Source organism: Lepidochelys kempii, chromosome 6 (assembly GCF_965140285.1).
Source record: "Lepidochelys kempii isolate rLepKem1 chromosome 6, rLepKem1.hap1, whole genome shotgun sequence".
NCBI classification, from domain to species: Eukaryota; Metazoa; Chordata; order Testudines; family Cheloniidae; genus Lepidochelys; species Lepidochelys kempii.
The window spans coordinates 15,598,713-15,615,042 of NC_136385.1; the positions used below are offsets into that span (position 1 = coordinate 15,598,713).

General features: G+C 53.8%; 1 protein-coding gene across 1 annotated transcript; it reads left to right on the plus strand.

Annotated features, from left to right (window-relative positions):
* Nucleotides 1-593: 593 nt before the first annotated feature.
* LOC140913257 (zona pellucida sperm-binding protein 1) lies at nucleotides 594-15,406 on the plus strand. Its single transcript, XM_078853427.1, has 14 exons — nucleotides 594-746; nucleotides 4,121-4,346; nucleotides 6,039-6,160; nucleotides 6,330-6,464; nucleotides 6,777-7,257; nucleotides 8,469-8,612; nucleotides 9,432-9,616; nucleotides 9,703-9,800; nucleotides 12,594-12,721; nucleotides 12,815-13,004; nucleotides 13,093-13,243; nucleotides 13,455-13,539; nucleotides 14,575-14,700; nucleotides 15,267-15,406. Exons 1-14 carry the CDS (start codon nucleotides 594-596, stop codon nucleotides 15,404-15,406), a joined length of 2,364 nt encoding a protein of 787 aa, XP_078709553.1.
* Nucleotides 15,407-16,330: the final 924 nt, after the last annotated feature.

The window sequence follows — 16,330 nt, forward strand, 5'->3', positions numbered from 1 at the left end:
CGGAAGCTGTGCTGTTTGGGTCACGGTAGCCGAACAAAGACTGACAATGGTTGTCTTCTGTGGCTTTCACAGAGGTGGGAGCCCAGGACAGACAACATGGAGAAGCTTGCAAGCGTAGCAATAGCGAGAGAGCAGAGTTGGCGGCAGAAGCTGTGTTGCTCGATTCACAATGGCCGAGCAGAGTTGAGTTGGAGAGGTGGATTCATCGTAGCAGGAGAGCAGCGGTGCACCGTCTGCTGAAAGCAGTATGGCGTCTGCATGCCAAAAAGGGGCGAAACGATTGTCTGCCGTAGCTTTCTGGTGACACACACCCAGAAACACCCGCCAGAATGTTTTTGCCCCATCATGCTTAACTGGGAGCTTAACAGAGAATTCCAATGGGCAGCAGGGACTGTGGGAACTGTGGGATAGCTACCCACAGTACACCGCTCTGACATTTGATGCCAGCCTTGGTACTGTGGACGCAATCTGCCAAATTCACCCGCTTTAGTAGGGACACAGAAGACCGAACGTATAAAATAGCTTCCGAAAATTCGAATAGAATAATTTTGAAATAATTTTGTACTGTAAACGTACTGAGGGGTAGCAGTGCCATGAGAAAAAGACAGACGGAGCCTAGGAAAACCACCAGGCAAGAGAAGCTCAAGAGGCCTAAGCCTATTGAGGTGTCCTTGCAGCGCATCCTCAGGTTTCACACAGCTCAGGCTGAGGCCTGCCTCGGTCTGTGGAGCTCCATACTTGGCCAGGTTAGGTTTCTTCAAGGCCTGGTATGAGGCCTCCCTAATTTATGACTAGTTTCACCCCTAACTTGCACTCTGCACCGGCCACTAGGGCTAACCCCCTTAATCTTATTTTAAAAGAGCTGTAAAATCATTAACAATCATGGGCCTCAGTTCCACACCTCATCAGAACAATGGCACCTCCATCAGCCCCTGGCACCACGCCAGAGCCCTGTTCCAACACTGACTCAGACAGAACGCAGTGACTCCTAGTGAATTAACACCACTGTTTTCTGGACCTCCAGGGTTTTGCCCACAGATCCCCCTACTCAGCACTGAGGAGGCCTGATCCTTCCAAAGGTATGACATGTAATGTTAGGTCTCAGCAGCTGTCCCTTATGGGGTTGGTGATGGGATAAAGTACCAGGGTGACTAGGGGCCAGGACTACACCTGTACGGAGATGACGATGTCACCCGCATGAGGGGAGCTTGGGGATCTGTTGCTCTCTAGGGGCTGGTTCACATGGATGTTAATGAGTGTGCTACAGCCACTCCCTAGAGATGGTTAGTCCTTTTCGTTCAGAATCGCCTGGTTTTTGCTCTGAAGATCATGGAGTTTAAATCTCAGTGTGGGCCCAAGCAGGAGCAGTTAAAATTGCAAGCCAGAGATTGACATACAGGGCAAGGGGGTGCAGAGCAGTGGGACAGAAGACCAGACTAGCAGCATGTGTGTAGGTCAGAGTTAAGAGTACAAGCAGAGCTGTGGGGGAGGCGTGTTTGGCAGCTGTTAGCATCAGGCTCAGGGGCCCGTTCTCCATTCCCCAGTCACAGGAGCAGTTTCTCTACACACCTTGCCTGCCCTGCCGCAAAGATAAAGCATCTTTGAGTGAGTTTTACATTCCTCCCCCGATGCCCCCCCGCCCCAGTGTTCACAACACAACAGGGAAGTAGGGAAGAAGCAGAGACGGAGTTACCAACTCTCATCATGTTATTGTGAGTGATGCAATACTTTGTGCTTTTCTTAAAGCTCCAGCTCCTGGAGTCAGGTGAACATACAAGAACATCAGCTTTCCTTTTAAAAAAAGGGTTTGAGCCTCATCTTTTTGTTTTATGTTTGTATGACGCCTGGCCCAATGGGGTCCTGCTCCATGACTGGAGCTCTTAAGCACTGCAGGAATACAAATACATAATAACTGTAGAGACAGAGAAGCTTCAAAGCATGACCTCCGCAGATTCAAAAGCCAGAAAAGCATTTTAAAATAGCCACAAATTTGTTATTTTTAAAATCTCATGATTTTTAAGGGAAGCTCAGGAGTTTGGGGGGACTCATGATTTTTGAGCGCTCAGGGTTGGCGATATTCTCAGCAGTGAGAAGGGCAGAAAGAGCGAGGGAGATGAGACGGGGAGCCCCAACCCCAAAGAGCCAAAAATCAAGAGATTGCTGCAAAAATCATGAGATTTTTCACACAAAAAATACACTTGAGCGGTTTTTTTCATAGGTTCATGGATTTTCAGGCCAGAAGGGACCCTTAGATCAACCAATCTGTCCTCCAGCAGATCACAGACCAGAGAATGTCACCCTGTTACCTCTGCATGGAGCCCGATAACTTGTGTCTAAGTAAAGCGTCTTCCAGACAGGCCGCCTGTGGGCTGGTCTACACTAGAAAGTTAGGTTGACCCAGGTGTGTCCCTCAGGGCTGTGAAAAATTCACCCTCCTGACAGACGTTAATCCAACCTCTCTCCCAGGGTAGATGCCATGAGCTCACTGGAAGAACTCTGCCATCGTCCTACCTCTCGGAGCGGTGGATTTACGACAGCGTTGCTGCAGTATGTTTCAGCACTACAGGGCAGCACTGCAGCTGTGTAGACATAGCCTGATTGAGACTCCATCACTTCCAGTGGTCGTCTGTTCCAAGGGTTAGTCACCCTTCAAAATGTGTGCCTTACGTCTACCTTAGATTTGGCCATGGACGGTGGGTGAACCACAGGCTTGGGGAGGCTAGCCCCTGGCCCGGCCCGGCCCACCCTTCAGCCTGAGGCCCCACCCCAAAGCCCAGAATCCCTCCCTTCCACGGCTACCAGCCCCCCCTTCCAATCCCGGGTTGCCCAAGCACCACCAGCCCCAAAGCGCCAGGGCACACACACCCACCCAGAGCACCAGACAGGCTGCCCCATCAGCCCCGCAGCACTGGGTGGGTGGGCTGCTCCCCAGCACCAGACCACTGGGTGGGCGTCGGGCAGCCCTCCTTTTCCCCCCAGCCCTGGAGAACTGGGTGGTGCGGCCCCAGCCACCCCAAGTCCTAGCCGCCCTAGCCCCAGCCCCAGCCCAGCAGGCTTCCCGGAAGAGGAGCAGGCTGCTTGCCTGGGCTGGGGCCAACTACCAGCAGCAGAAGGAGGGGGCCTTGGGCAGAGCATGGGCAGGGCCACGCGGGGCTCTTTGCGGAGGTACAGCCTCCCCAGGCTATTGTACGCATCGTCCATGGATTTGGCTGGCTCCAACTTCCAACCGCTGGATCTTGTTCTACCCTTCTCCACTCGATTAAAGAGCCCTTTAATAGCCAGTCTTTTCGCCCTATGAATGTACTTGGGCACTGTACTTGAGCTACTTCTTGATCTCCTTTTCGATAACCTAAACTGACTGAGCACTGAGAATCTCTTGCTAGCCGGCACTTCTTCCAGCCGGCAAATTGCATTTGTGACTCTTCTCTGTATCCACTCCAGTTTTTCAATTACCTAATCCCACAGAACAAGAAAGAAAAAGGCCTCATTCAATACCATGGCCACCTACACACTGATTCGACCTTGTGCCTGCCCGCCCGCTTCGAATCATAGAATATCAGGCTTGGAAGGGACCTCAAGAGGTCATCTAGTCCAACCCCCTGCTCAGAGCAGGACCAATCCCCAACTAAATCATCCGATCCCAGAAGGATACACTGACTAGACCCCTCGATTCCAGGCAACTTGGCCTTCTGATTTTTGGGGCACTTGGGGTGTGCTTGAGCCCTGTTTTTAAGCTTTTCTCTGCAACTGTGCGGGCAAGAAACTTATTTTTCTTTTGAATGCACACTGAGGTTCTCAGCTAGTTCCTTGTTTCCAGGAGATGGGGCTTGAAATAAAACATCAGTTACCATGGGACTTGCAATAAAATCCTGAGAGCTGGCAACACTGAAAAGGTAGCGTAACAGGAGGCTTCAATGGGAGGGGGGTCTTAGGGCTGAAGGGTTCGATGGTTATGTTTCCCTTTCACCCTGAGCTTTGCACTTTTCACCCGGCCCCTCCCCACCACCAGGCAGCTCCCCAGGTGCTGCCTCTCTGCTCATCTGATTCACACCCCGCCCCCTCCCCACCACTCACTCACCCTACAAAGCCCCGCTCCCACAGCCTCTCCCCTTATGAGAAGTGGCTGCTAGACAGGGCTTCTTTCTTAGCATCTTCAGCCATGGGGCTGGCCTGTAGGTATTTTGTGGGCTTAGTGCTGCTCTGGTCCCTAAGGATAGCCCTTGGGCAGGGGGACTTCCACAGGATCAGTTTCTCTGTCTTGCACCATGAGTATGACTGTGGAGACTATGGGATGCAGCTGCTGGTCTTTCCCAGCCAGGGCCGCACCGTCCGCTTCAAAGTTGTGGGTAAGTAGCTGCCTGGCTGCTTCATGAGAAAGCTAAGAAGCCTCCTGCTCGTCTGCCCTCTTAGACATGCAGGAGGGTTTTATGGGTCTCTTGTGGAAACCTCTTACTTCTACAGTATGTAATGAGAGCTTTAGGAAGGGAACAAGAAGGTCCTACTCTAGTGCTTTTTGGTGGCCTGGCTGTTGCCCTCAAATCTTGAGTACCCTGGTCTCCTGAAGTGAGAGTCTGTGGCTTCTGTCCCCTGGAGAAAAGACTGGAGATAGCCCTAACCGTTGAATCCAGGTAGCAAAGTCTTTCCTCACAACAGCCTGCTGACCGTGACCCACAAAATAGCAGAGGGTAAAGAGGGAACCCTGCTGGGGGGAGACTGTAAAAGGACATACCAAAATGTGGCTGGGTATCCCAAGCTCTGGTGTAACTCGGCCCTTTGAGCTCCAGACGCCTGGATCCTGCGCCCTCTGTGGGTGATCACCTCCCTGTTGTCATGCCCAAGCATGGGATGGCCTGGCCTGGCCTGGCTCGGCCACTCTCAGCCCTCCTTGTTAGGGGGCTTATTCCTTCACCCACTTACTTCCCTGGTCCTTCTCGCATGAACAGAGAGCAACAATACCCGAAGTCCAAAGATGCAAACAATTCAAAGTTTATTGGGGGGAACTTCCAGCAAGCATGATTGCAGTTTCCTTCCTTAGTGTCCGCCTTCCCAGCTCTGACACCACAGAGCCTTACACCTGTGTCCCTGTTCCCATTCCTGCCCATAGCCAAACATGATTCCAATTTCCGCACCCCTGTTCCCATCCCCTCCCACCCACGCCCACTCACTTCCTTATTGACTACAGATTATATAGTCAAACTTGAGTTCTGCTTAGCTATACCTTAACCAATCATTTTCCTGAAATGTAACTAACCAATCCTAACATATTGGTACATGATTATGTGCCCGATTATATCCCACCACCTTAATGAGTTTACACCCAGCAAAATTAATTATACAGCAGACAGAAACCATCACAGAACCAGACAGAGATTATACAGACAGACAAACAATAGGAAAGTGGGAACTATAAATGACAAAACAATACAGAAGTGAGGATTTCACATCCCAGCTATTGATGAGTGAGTGCTTGCCAGACAGGATGCTATCAAACTAAGTTTCCTTTTACATTTTCTAGGCACTTCCCTTTCTCTGGAGGTGATAGGAATACAATCCTGTCCTGATAGTGCCTAACAGCCCAATAGCACCTTATTTCAATGTGATTAGTTTGGAATGTGAGGATGTGACCGTTCACTTCCCAGCTTATGGCTGCCTCTGTTGCTTAGCCAAAGGCCTTAGCCTAAGAACAGGGCCTCAGACTGTCACAGTAAGAGAAGGCCCTTACACCAGCAGACAGTGATTTTGATTCTTTCTCTTATACCTCTAGAACTAGCCAAGTGATAAGAATACACCTAAATACTGAGAGTATAGGCCTTTACAGACAGGCCTGAACATCTATATCCTAACACTCCTGGCTCTAGGTCAGACTTGGTAAATGACGGCCGTCCTGTATCTTTGGAGCTGCTTCCCACCATGCTAAACTCCACTAAACTGAAGGATGTGACAAACCACAGTCGCTGTTCCAAACATGGCTACTTGGCTAAGCTTCATCAAGGGCTTTAACTCTTCCTTACCCACGACCTGTATGACTCTCTCCACAGATGAGTTTGGGACACCCTTCGAAGTTACCAACTGCTCCATTTGTCTCCATTGGGTCACATCTGGCGAGCAAGGAGCGATGATCTTCTCAGCTGGCTACAATGGCTGTCATGTGCAGAAGAAGGTGAGGGGGGTTGGCACACCTCACCCCAGTGTACCTGAGCAACAACAGAAGCTGGAGATGGGTCCATACCTGCAGTCACAGCAGCCTGTGCAGCTGGGGGGCGCTGCGCTTAGCGCCTACAGAGTCTGTTAGGCCACAATACGGACTGATTGGTGTCTCTTCATTGCAGGATGGGCGTAACCACCTGCAAGTCCGAGTGGAGGAACTGCTGAGCGCCAGGGCCGTCGCTGCCACCTATGATGTGAACATGACCTGCCCCAAGCCCACTGAACGTGACTTAACCCCAGAGGAGACCATGCGCTACGTGCCCCAGCCGCAGCCGGGCCTGGTGCGCCCGGTGCCCCAGCCGCAGCCGGGCCTGGTGCGCCCGGTGCCCCAGCCGCAGCCGGGCCTGGTGCGCCCGGTGCCCCAGCCGCAGCCGGGCCTGGTGCGCCCGGTGCCCCAGCCGCAGCCGGGCCTGGTGCGCCCGGTGCCCCAGCCGCAGCCGGGCCTGGTGCGCCCGGTGCCCCAGCCGCAGCCGGGCCTGGTGCGCCCGGTGCCCCAGCCGCAGCCGGGCCTGGTGCGCCCGGTGCCCCAGCCGCAGCCGGGCCTGGTGCGCCCGGTGCCCCAGCCGCAGCCGGGCCTGGTGCGCCCGGTGCCCCAGCCGCAGCCGGGCCTGGTGCGCCCGGTGCCCCAGCCGCAGCCGGGCCTGGTGCGCCCGGTGCCCCAGCCGCAGCCGGGCCTGGTGCGCCCGGTGCCCCAGCCGCAGCCGGGCCTGGTGCGCCCGGTGCCCCAGCCGCAGCCGGGCCTGGTGCGCCCGGTGCCCCAGCCGCAGCCGGGCCTGGTGCGCCCGGTGCCCCAGCCGCAGCCGGGCCTGGTGCGCCCGGTGCCCCAGCCGCAGCCGGGCCTGGTGCGCCCGGTGCCCCAGCCGCAGCCGGGCCTGGTGCGCCCGGTGCCCCAGCCGCAGCCGGGCCTGGTGCGCCCGGTGCCCCAGCCGCAGCCGGGCCTGGTGCGCCCGGTGCCCCAGCCGCAGCCGGGCCTGGTGCGCCCGGTGCCCCAGCCGCAGCCGGGCCTGGTGCGCCCGGTGCCCCAAATATATCCTCCACCAAGCAACATAGGTGTGTGGGGGTGTCTGTGACCTCTAACTGGTTTGAGTGCATGTGGGTCCCCTCTAATGGAAGGTTTCATGCTCCACTCCTGACTCCTGTGGTGGCCTTCAGAGGAGCTGAAACTAGTCTCTTGCTTGTGGCTGCCATGTTAGAGCTGGTGTTGACAGTGTTGTAAGCCATAATCAAAAATGAGATTCGTTTAGAAATCATGCTCTTCCCCCACCCGCCCCCTGTTTATTTGAAGGGGAAGGGGTGGCTATTTGCCTTCTGGTTTTTCAAAGTTTAGGGGGAAGGCACTTGCTTCCAAAGTCTGTGAGCTTCTTTGGCTCAAAATCCAGTCACACATGCACCAATGTGTCCTTGCGATTGGCTGCTCAGAGGGGCTTCCCCTGTTCCTCCAGTATCCCAGGGTTTGGGATCTGATGTTGTATCCCTTCGTATCTCACCCCCACATCTGTTTGCAATCTGTCTCCTTCACCCCCCATGTTTCTCTCACAGGCTCTTCACAGCTCTTAGTCCCTCCCTCTCCTAGAGTCCTGTCTAGGCCTCCCCCTAAACCAGAGTGGCATCCACTTTGCCTGTAGGTACAGCTTCAGTCTCATGAAAGAAATTCGCAGCCATGTTTATGAGGGACACTTTCCTCTGATCGGCTATGGGGAAATGGTGGCCAACCTGCTAGCTTCTGCCCCATCGTCCGTAAAGGGAGATGGTGACTTCAATAAAGGAAAAATTCATAGAGCAGGCGTCTGCTCACTATTTCATGAGATGGCTAGAGAAACCCACCTCAGAACTGCTAAGTGATAAATTACAGTTGACCACACTGCTGGCTGTGTTGAGGGGGCTGTAGGGTGCAGGTGGGGGCTCTCCTCTGACACAGCAGCAGATCAGGAGCCTGAATTTCCAAGTGACATGTTAAGCCTGCTATCAGAGAAGGGCAACATGCTACATCTGGAGGACAGGGGTGGGGATCTGAGCACAATGCTGTCTGAGGTGGTATGTGGTTTGGGGTTATGGTTGTGGGGGGCAGGGTGAGCTGGGATGGAGGACCACTGTGGGAGCTCTTGCAGCCCTTTGGGGAAGGGGAGGAGGGTTGGACTGGTGTTGAGGTCAGCCACTTGTCCAGAGGTCACTACAGATCTTAAAAAGTCTCTGGGGAAGGGTCTCTCGTGATCTCTTTAGAGGCTCTCTAGCTCTCCTTAATCCACACCCTGCTGTTCTAGGGGCGCATCTCACAGAGGAGCAGTGCCGTGTGGTGGCTGGGAAGATGCCCTGTGCGGATGCCCCAGGCCAAGCTGCTTGCTTCCAGGCTGGCTGTTGTTATGATGAGACTGACCTCACCACTCCCTGCTACTTTGGCAACACAGGTGGGAGACCTGCCCTCATGTCAGGTTATGGAGCCTTTTGTCATCTCTGTCCTGGGAAGCTTGGTGACACACCGTACGTCTCAGATGAGTTTGGTCACCACCTACTAGCATGGTGAACTAGACTTGGATGCAATGTCTTTAACTCTCACCCTAGGCTGCAGCTGGCATCAGTTGTGTGCAAAGGGATTCTTCCTACATCACGGTCTCTCCTCAGTTGCCCAATGCCTGGCAGATCTTGAGAGCCAACACCAAATGTGTGGTGGCAGAGGAAGACCCATCAGACGGTACAGGCTGGTGCTCCATCATCAGATCGATGGATAACTTTGCCGGCTTGTGTCTCGTTCCTGCACAACATGAGCTGCAATCATGCTGTCTCAGACAAACCCACTTACCCCCATGGGGCTTCATTTGATAGATTCCAAAGCCAGAAGGGACCATTGTGATCATTAGTCTGTCTGATTTCCTGTATAACACAAGCTATAGGATTTCCCTGAAATAATTCCTCCAGCAGATCTCTTGGCAGACATCCAGTCTTGCCTTGTCAGTGATGGAGAATCCACCATGACCCTGGACAAACCATTCCAAGAGTTAACTACCCTCGCTCTCAGATCTACACCTTATTTAAATACTTAGACTGTAATCAAGTCACCCCTTAACCTTCTCTCTGTCTAAAGAGACAGAATTTGGTCACTACAAGGCCTGTTTTCTAATATTTCTCATGGCTCTTCTCCAATCTATCATCCTGAGTGTGGCATGGAACTCTTGCCCAATTCCTCTACCAGGAACATCTATACTTAATCCTGCTCCTTTGTGTTGCAGTCACTGTTCAGTGCCTCCTGGATGGTCACTTTGTTCTGGTGGTCTCCAGGGACATGTCTGATCACCCCATCATCCTGGAGAGTGTCCGGCTAGCCTATGCCCAGGCAGGGTGTGACCCCATCAGGATGACTGAGGCTTTTGTGATCTTCCGCTTCCCCCTCATGCAGTGCGGCACCACAGTCCAGGTGAGGGGACACCCACGGGAAGCCAGGGTGAGTGCTCTGCTCAGGGGTTTGGGGGACTAACCTGCCCCATGTCTCCACTCTTCCAGGTGATCCATGACAAACTGATCTATGAGAACCAGCTGATCTCTGGCATCGACATCCGGACTGGGCCGGACGGCTCCATCACCCGGGACAGCACCTTCATGTAAGTTGGCCTGCTCTGTTGACTAGCAAGGAAGTGATGGTGAGCAGTCTTCTGGCCTCACGCTTCCACTGTGGAAGGGCTGGGACAGCACCTTCATGTAAGTTGGCCTGCTCTGTTGACTAGCAAGGAAGTGATGGTGAGCAGTCTTCAGCCCTTCCACAGTGGAAGCGTGAGGCCAGATCCTTTCCCCTGGCAAAGATCTGATCCATCAATTTTCCAGCAGCCTCTCCTACCACCAAAGGACTTAGGGGATGTTCTACAGGTATGGATTCCCTGCAGTCACAGACATCCCCTTTTCTGAGTGGGGCAATGCACCTGATCCCTAATGGGGCATGGGGCAAAATCTTGCTTTGTGAAGGGAAGGACACTCTGTGCAGCTGACTGTCCAAGAGTCAGGATTTTACGTTGTCTGATCAAATGCCAACATTGGTCAGCCTCACCTCAGTCCCTGGAAAAATCCTGCAGCAGGTTGTCAAGGAATCCATTCTGAAGCACTCGGAGGAGAGGAAGGTGATCAGGACCAGCCAAAATGGATTCACCAAGGGCAAGTCGTGCCTGACCAACCTGATTGCTTTTTATGATGAGAACTGGCTCTGCGCATGTGGGGAAAGCGGTGGACATGATATACCTTGACTCTAACAAAGTTTGTTACAGTCTCCCACAGTGTTCTTGACAGCAAGTTAAAGAAGTAGGGGCTGGATGAATGAATTAAAGGTGGCTCGAAAGCTGGCTAGATCATCAAGGTCAACGGGTAGCAATCAACAGCTCTGTCTAGTTGGCAGCTGGTATCAAGCGGCATGCCCCAGGCGTCTGTCCTGGGGTTGGTTTTGTTCATTATCATTAATGATCTGGATGATGGGATGGCTTGCTGAGGGTGTAAGTTAATGGATAACACTAAGTTGGGGGGAGAGATCTAGAAAAATTGAAAATTGGGCTAAAAGAAATCTGAGCTTCAATAAGGACGAGTGCAGAGTCCTGCACTTAGGAGGGAAGAATCCCATTCACTGGTACAGGCTGGGGACCGACTGGCTAAGCAGCAGTTCTACAGACAAGGACCTGGGGATTACAGTGTACGAGCAGCTGGCTACGAATGAATAGTGGGCCCTTCTTGCCAAGAAAGCTACTGGTATATTGGGGTGCATTAGTAGGAGCATTGCCAGCAGATGGAGGGAAGTGATTCCCCTCTCACCAGCAGTGGTGAAGCCCATCCGGAGTACTGTGTCCAGTTTTGGGCCCTCACCAACAGAAAGGATGTGGAAAAATTTGGAGATTGCCCAGCAGAGGGCAACAAAAATGATTAGGGGGCTGGGGCACATAATTTATGAGGAGAGGCTGAGGGACCTGGGCTTATTTAGTCTGCAGAAGAGACAAGTGAGGGGGGATTTGATAGCAGCCTTCAACTACCTGAAGGGGTTCCAAGGAGGATGGAGCTTGGCTGTTCTCGGTGATGGCAGATGACCGAACAAGGAGCAATGGTCTCAAGCTGCAGTGGTGGAGGTCTAGGATGGCTATTGGGGACGGGACTATCCCTCTAGGAGGGTGGTGAAGCACTGGAATGGGTTACCTAGGGAAGTGGCAGAATCTCCATCCTTAGAGGTTCTGAATACCTGGCTTGACCAAGCCCTGGCTGGGATGATTTAGTTGGGGTTGGTCCCGCTTTGAGCAGCAGGTTGGACTAGCTGACCACCTGAGGGCTCTTCCAATCCTAATCTTATGATTGTAAATGCCACTTGCTGTGCGATCTCCAATGACAAGTAGGCACAGCCAGCCTGACCCGAGAAGGGCTCCATGGGGCCACCCTGAGGGACTAATAACTCCCTACAGGGTTGGTAGAAAGAAAGCTTGATGTAGGGACTGTTGCCCCCTTACTAACATTCAGTGAGGTGTACTGGTTGGCTAGCTCCCAGTACTAAAAGGGGAAGGATCTATGGGAAATCAGGACCCTGAGAGTGACAGTCCCCAGGAACAATGGGGAGAGGCCAGTGCTCCAGGTCAGCCTGACTGACAGGGTGGGCAGGCTAATCAGAGTCAGGAGGCCAGGGAGGTCCTGTCCTCCGTGTGAGCTGGATTTGCCTGGGTCACAGAGTCAGGTCATGTGTTTCCTTTAACCTTTCCCATGTTTCCTTCTTTCTAAAATAGTTGATTAGATAACTTGCATTTGCTTTACCTTGTATGTAATGGTCATGGGTCAGAAGTGCCCAGTGCAGAGAGAGTACCCCGGAGTGGGGACACCCTAGCCCCAGTCCTAGGTGACCACAGCAGGGTTGGGGGTCGAGCCCCCCCCCCCCCTCCGAATCCTGGGCCTAGCCTTGTTGGGGTTATGAGGACTCTGCCAGACAGGAGAGTGGAGGGGAGCCCTGAAGGGCAGGGAGGCCACTGGATAAAGGAAGTGGGAGCGAGGACTCGGATCCTTTCGCTAGCCCACTTCACCGGGGTAGTGCAGAAGCCAGGAAAGTTCCCCACAAGAGCAGGACTATTCCCCTGCTTACATTGAGAATGCTGCCAAAAGAGATGTGAGGACAAGTAAGCAGGTGCTTCTAGCCTGTCTGAGAAGGCCCCCATGTGGCCGTGCTCAGACACTCCTGCTGAGTCCCTGAGTTGGAGGGAAGAACATCTGAGTTGCTAAAAGGGTTGATCCACTAGCATCCTTGGATGTCTCCCATCCAAGTACTGATAGGGCCTGATCCTGCTTGTCTCGAGCACTAATAAGGTCACTGCCAGACACCACGTGGCCTCAAGCTGAAGTCACAGAGCATCAGCCCCTGTCTCCTCCCTCTGCTCTCTCCTGTGCAGCCTCCATGCTCGCTGCATCTACAATGCCAGTGACTTTCTGCCAGTCCAGGTCGAGGTCTTCTTGCCCCCCACACCTGCTCCAGTCACCCAGGCAGGACCCCTCCGGCTTGAGCTGCGCATCGCCACAGGTAGGTGACCCCTCACTCCAGCACGGAGATCCCATCCCCCTGAAGGACCACAGGTGTCTCAGCTCTGCTCTCCTCCTACCCTCTCCCCCACAGACCCGAGCTACAGATCCTATCTCTCAGAGAGAGACTACCCTGTGGTGAAGGTGCTCAGGGACCCTGTCTACATGGAGGTTCGCATCCTGCACAGAACAGACCCGTCCCTGGTTCTGGTTCTGCACCAGTGCTGGGCCACCCCAAGCGCTAACCCCCTGCAGCAGCCGCAGTGGCCCATCCTGGTGGACGGGTGAGTGGCTGGGATGGAGGGGGAGCATGGCTTGGGGAGGAGGAAGGCGGTTTCCTTGGTCCACCCTTCTCTCATGTCTTGCTCCCAGGTGCCCGTTCCTGGGAGACAACTACAGAACCCAGCTTGTGCCCGTGGGCCCTGCCTCATCTGAGCTGCCCTTCCCGACTCACCACCAGCGCTTCGTCCTCTCCACTTTTGCCTTTGTGGACTCCGCCTCCCAGGTGGCACTTGAGGGAGAGGTGAGAAGGGGCCCACATATAAAGCGGGTGAGGAGGGGGAAGTCGGAGTGCAGGGGCAGGAGCTCCTATTTTAGTCAGGTCCTGACCTCCTCAGTCTCTGCTGAGGCGCTGCACATGCAGAACCAAACCGATAGCTGTGGATCTACTTCCTGCCTCCTACCAGCACTGGCCAGTCACTCACTAACTCCATTCTCACTTGTGTGGATTTTAGGTGTACATTTACTGTAGCGCCTCAGCTTGCTACCCCTCCCGGCTGGAGCCCTGCAGGACCCTGTGCCCATCAGGAGCTGCTACAAGTAAGTCGGAGTGGTCTGAAATCCATGTGGGTTTCTACAAGCTCCCATCCCAAATACCAGAGGACTCATAGTGAACAGAGATCTGCCTGTCCTGCTATATCAGAGGTGGGCAAACTACCACCCACAGGACCATCCTGCCCAGCCCCTGAGTTCCCGGCCGGGGAGGCAAGCCCCCAGCCCCTCCTGTGCTGTCCCTCTCCCTCGCAGCCTCAGCACGCCTCCAGCACTCTGCTCCGGTAGGAGCTGTGAGCTCCCACTGCTCTGAGCAGCATCATAAGGGGGTTGGGATTGGAGAAGGGGCAGAGGGTGTCAGGGGGCAGTCGGGACAGGGGCTGGTTGGATTGGGCAGAGGTTCGGGGGGGCAGTCAGGGGGCATTGGATAGTCATTGGAGTCCAGCAGGGGCTGTCAGGGAGCGGGGGGTTGGATAGGGGTGTGGTCCCATTGGGCAGTTAGGGGCAGGGGTCCTGGGAGGGGGCAGTCAGGAGACAAGGAGTTGGGGGGCAGAGGGGGTTTCTGAGGTGGGCAGTCGGGGGGCAGGAATTGGGAGGGAGCCAGGCTCTTTGGGGAGGCACAGCCTTCCCTACCTGGCCCTCCATATAGTTTTACAGTGCTAATGTGGCCCTCAGGCCAAAAAGTTTGCCCAGCCCTGTGCTATACACTGACTGCAAGGCGTTCAGCCCAGCTCGTTATGTACCTCTACCATGTCCTGTAGCGCTAGCTAGGGTATGATGGGCTAAGACGAAGAGGTAAATGGCCTAATCTCCTACAACTGCCCTATGTGGGAGACAATACTAGAAATTGCCTCTGGAGAGTGGAGTGTCTGCTGCTCCTGATGAAATGGCCTTTCTTCCCAACTTCTCCCACACTTCAAATAAGCAATTCAGGAAGATCTAATACCTGGTACCACAACCTGTCAGGAGGCCTGTAAGGACTCATGGTTGAGTCCATGGTGACGCTGCATTTCATCACGATGGGCCCTCTGGTTGTGAGTGCGCTGGACAGACAGCTCCCTAACTCTCCATTCCATCTGCCAGGAGGCCGCCGGTTCCTGGATATCGACAATGGGACAGGAGAGCCCCAGGACCTGGTGAGTTCTCCTGGCCCTGTGATCTTCCAGGAGAGCCCTGAGCCGTGGAGAGAGCACGTCTATGAGAACAAGGGTGAGGTTTCTGTTAAACCCTAGTAGGACAACTGGCATCTTGCACAGTAACCTGGAATACAGCAAGTCAATGCTGTCTAGGGGGTTCAAATATAAATGTTCATGGGGGGAGGGGGGCTACATGCAGAAGTCACTCCTTGATGATCCATATGTAAGCTAATGCTGGCTGACACCATACCTGTGAGTGCTTCCTATGAGTGGGCCAATGTTGGGTTATATCCTTATCCTATGGACATTCATAGGATGTCTCAAAAACCAGCAAACTTGGGGGAAGCGGGGGGGACACTATGGCACCTCAGTGGTGACTTGTATGCCCTGAGCCTCTGTGGCACTCAATGCACTGGGGCTAGCATTGCCTCTGCCCTCTATTGGATGGCTATCAATGGGATGGTGGTGCTGGCTCACAGTCTAAAAAGTGAGTTGACAATTCAAGTATCTTTCTGATGAAGGCTGGCCTAAGCGGTAGGGGGAGCACCACTGGGGCAGGGAAGTCTAGGTGTCATCTCCACACTTTAGACCCTACAGAAATCTGGATTGTCTTAACCTCTCCTCCTCCTCCTCCTTCAGACCCTGTCTCCAGACTAGACCTGACCCTGGTGCTTCTGGCCATGCTTTCATTGGTGGCTGTGGCTTCTCTCGTTACTGTGACACTACTCCATAGGAGAAGCAGCTGGATGACAAGGTCCCAAATCTTCCATGGCAGATGACTGTAAAATAAGGTAGAGGAGCAGAAATAAAATCTCTGGAGTGCACTAATGTCTTGTGGTAGCGTGTGTCCCTCTGGGGGAGGGAACAGCAGTTGTTGAGGCCAGGGGTCTGCTACTAGCCTTGTAGCTCTTCCCCATTCAGCAGCAGAACAGACCTCTCTGCAGGGATAGACACCAGAATAGGATGTAGCATAGAGGACAGGAAGAAGACTGCAAGCTAGCACTAGACAAGGTAAATCAAATGGCTTTCTCTCACTCCTGGGGTCCTATCTAGGGGGAGGGGAAGCCACTCAGCCGAACTAGAGACATTTTGATTAACTTTACTGTGAATAGCTGGATTCTAACTCCCCTGGGCACGCAATAAGAACTACTGGCGCTTGCCAGTCTCACATGAAGTCCATGTGAGCCAGCTGGGGGACACGCCTAAGTCTGGTAACTAGAAACCCTTGTGTCTTCTGTGGCAGGAGGTGGAGAAGATTTCCCCATTGTGTTAGTGACTGGGAAACCTGATGCTTCAAGACCTTAAGCATCCTCCCTGACAGCTGGGATCTGCCCCATAACTGGTATCTCCTGCTTCTTGACCCTTAAGCTATATCTCTGGGGCACTCCAAAGCATGGCTGTAGTGCGCACACACAGACCCAAGTGAGCTAGCTTTCATCAAGCTAGTTGAAATAACGGTAGTGGAAGCATGGCCTATACAAGACTAGCTGGGACTCTGGGTCGTACTCCAGTGGGTAGCCTGTGCTGCTGTTGCTCTACTGCTTGATCTGGCTAGGCCAAAGCTACCTCGGCTACATCTACGCACTCACCTCTGTCTACACGGCAATCTACCCTTCTCCATTTGCATTAGTTTCCTTCCATCTCACCTGGGGAAACTACAGCCCTCCAGCTCCTCTCCAAATCCCCTTCCAACAGCTAAAATC

Coding starts and splice junctions, on each gene's coding strand:
- LOC140913257 (XM_078853427.1), top strand. CDS start 594: ATGAGAAAAAGACAGACGGAGCCTAGGAAAACCACCAGGCAAGAGAAG. Junction 6,465..6,776: donor CAGAGGAGACCATGCGCTAC/GTGCCCCAGCCG, acceptor CCCCAGCCGCAG/CCGGGCCTGGTGCGCCCGGT. Junction 9,617..9,702: donor AGTGCGGCACCACAGTCCAG/GTGAGGGGACAC, acceptor CCACTCTTCCAG/GTGATCCATGACAAACTGAT.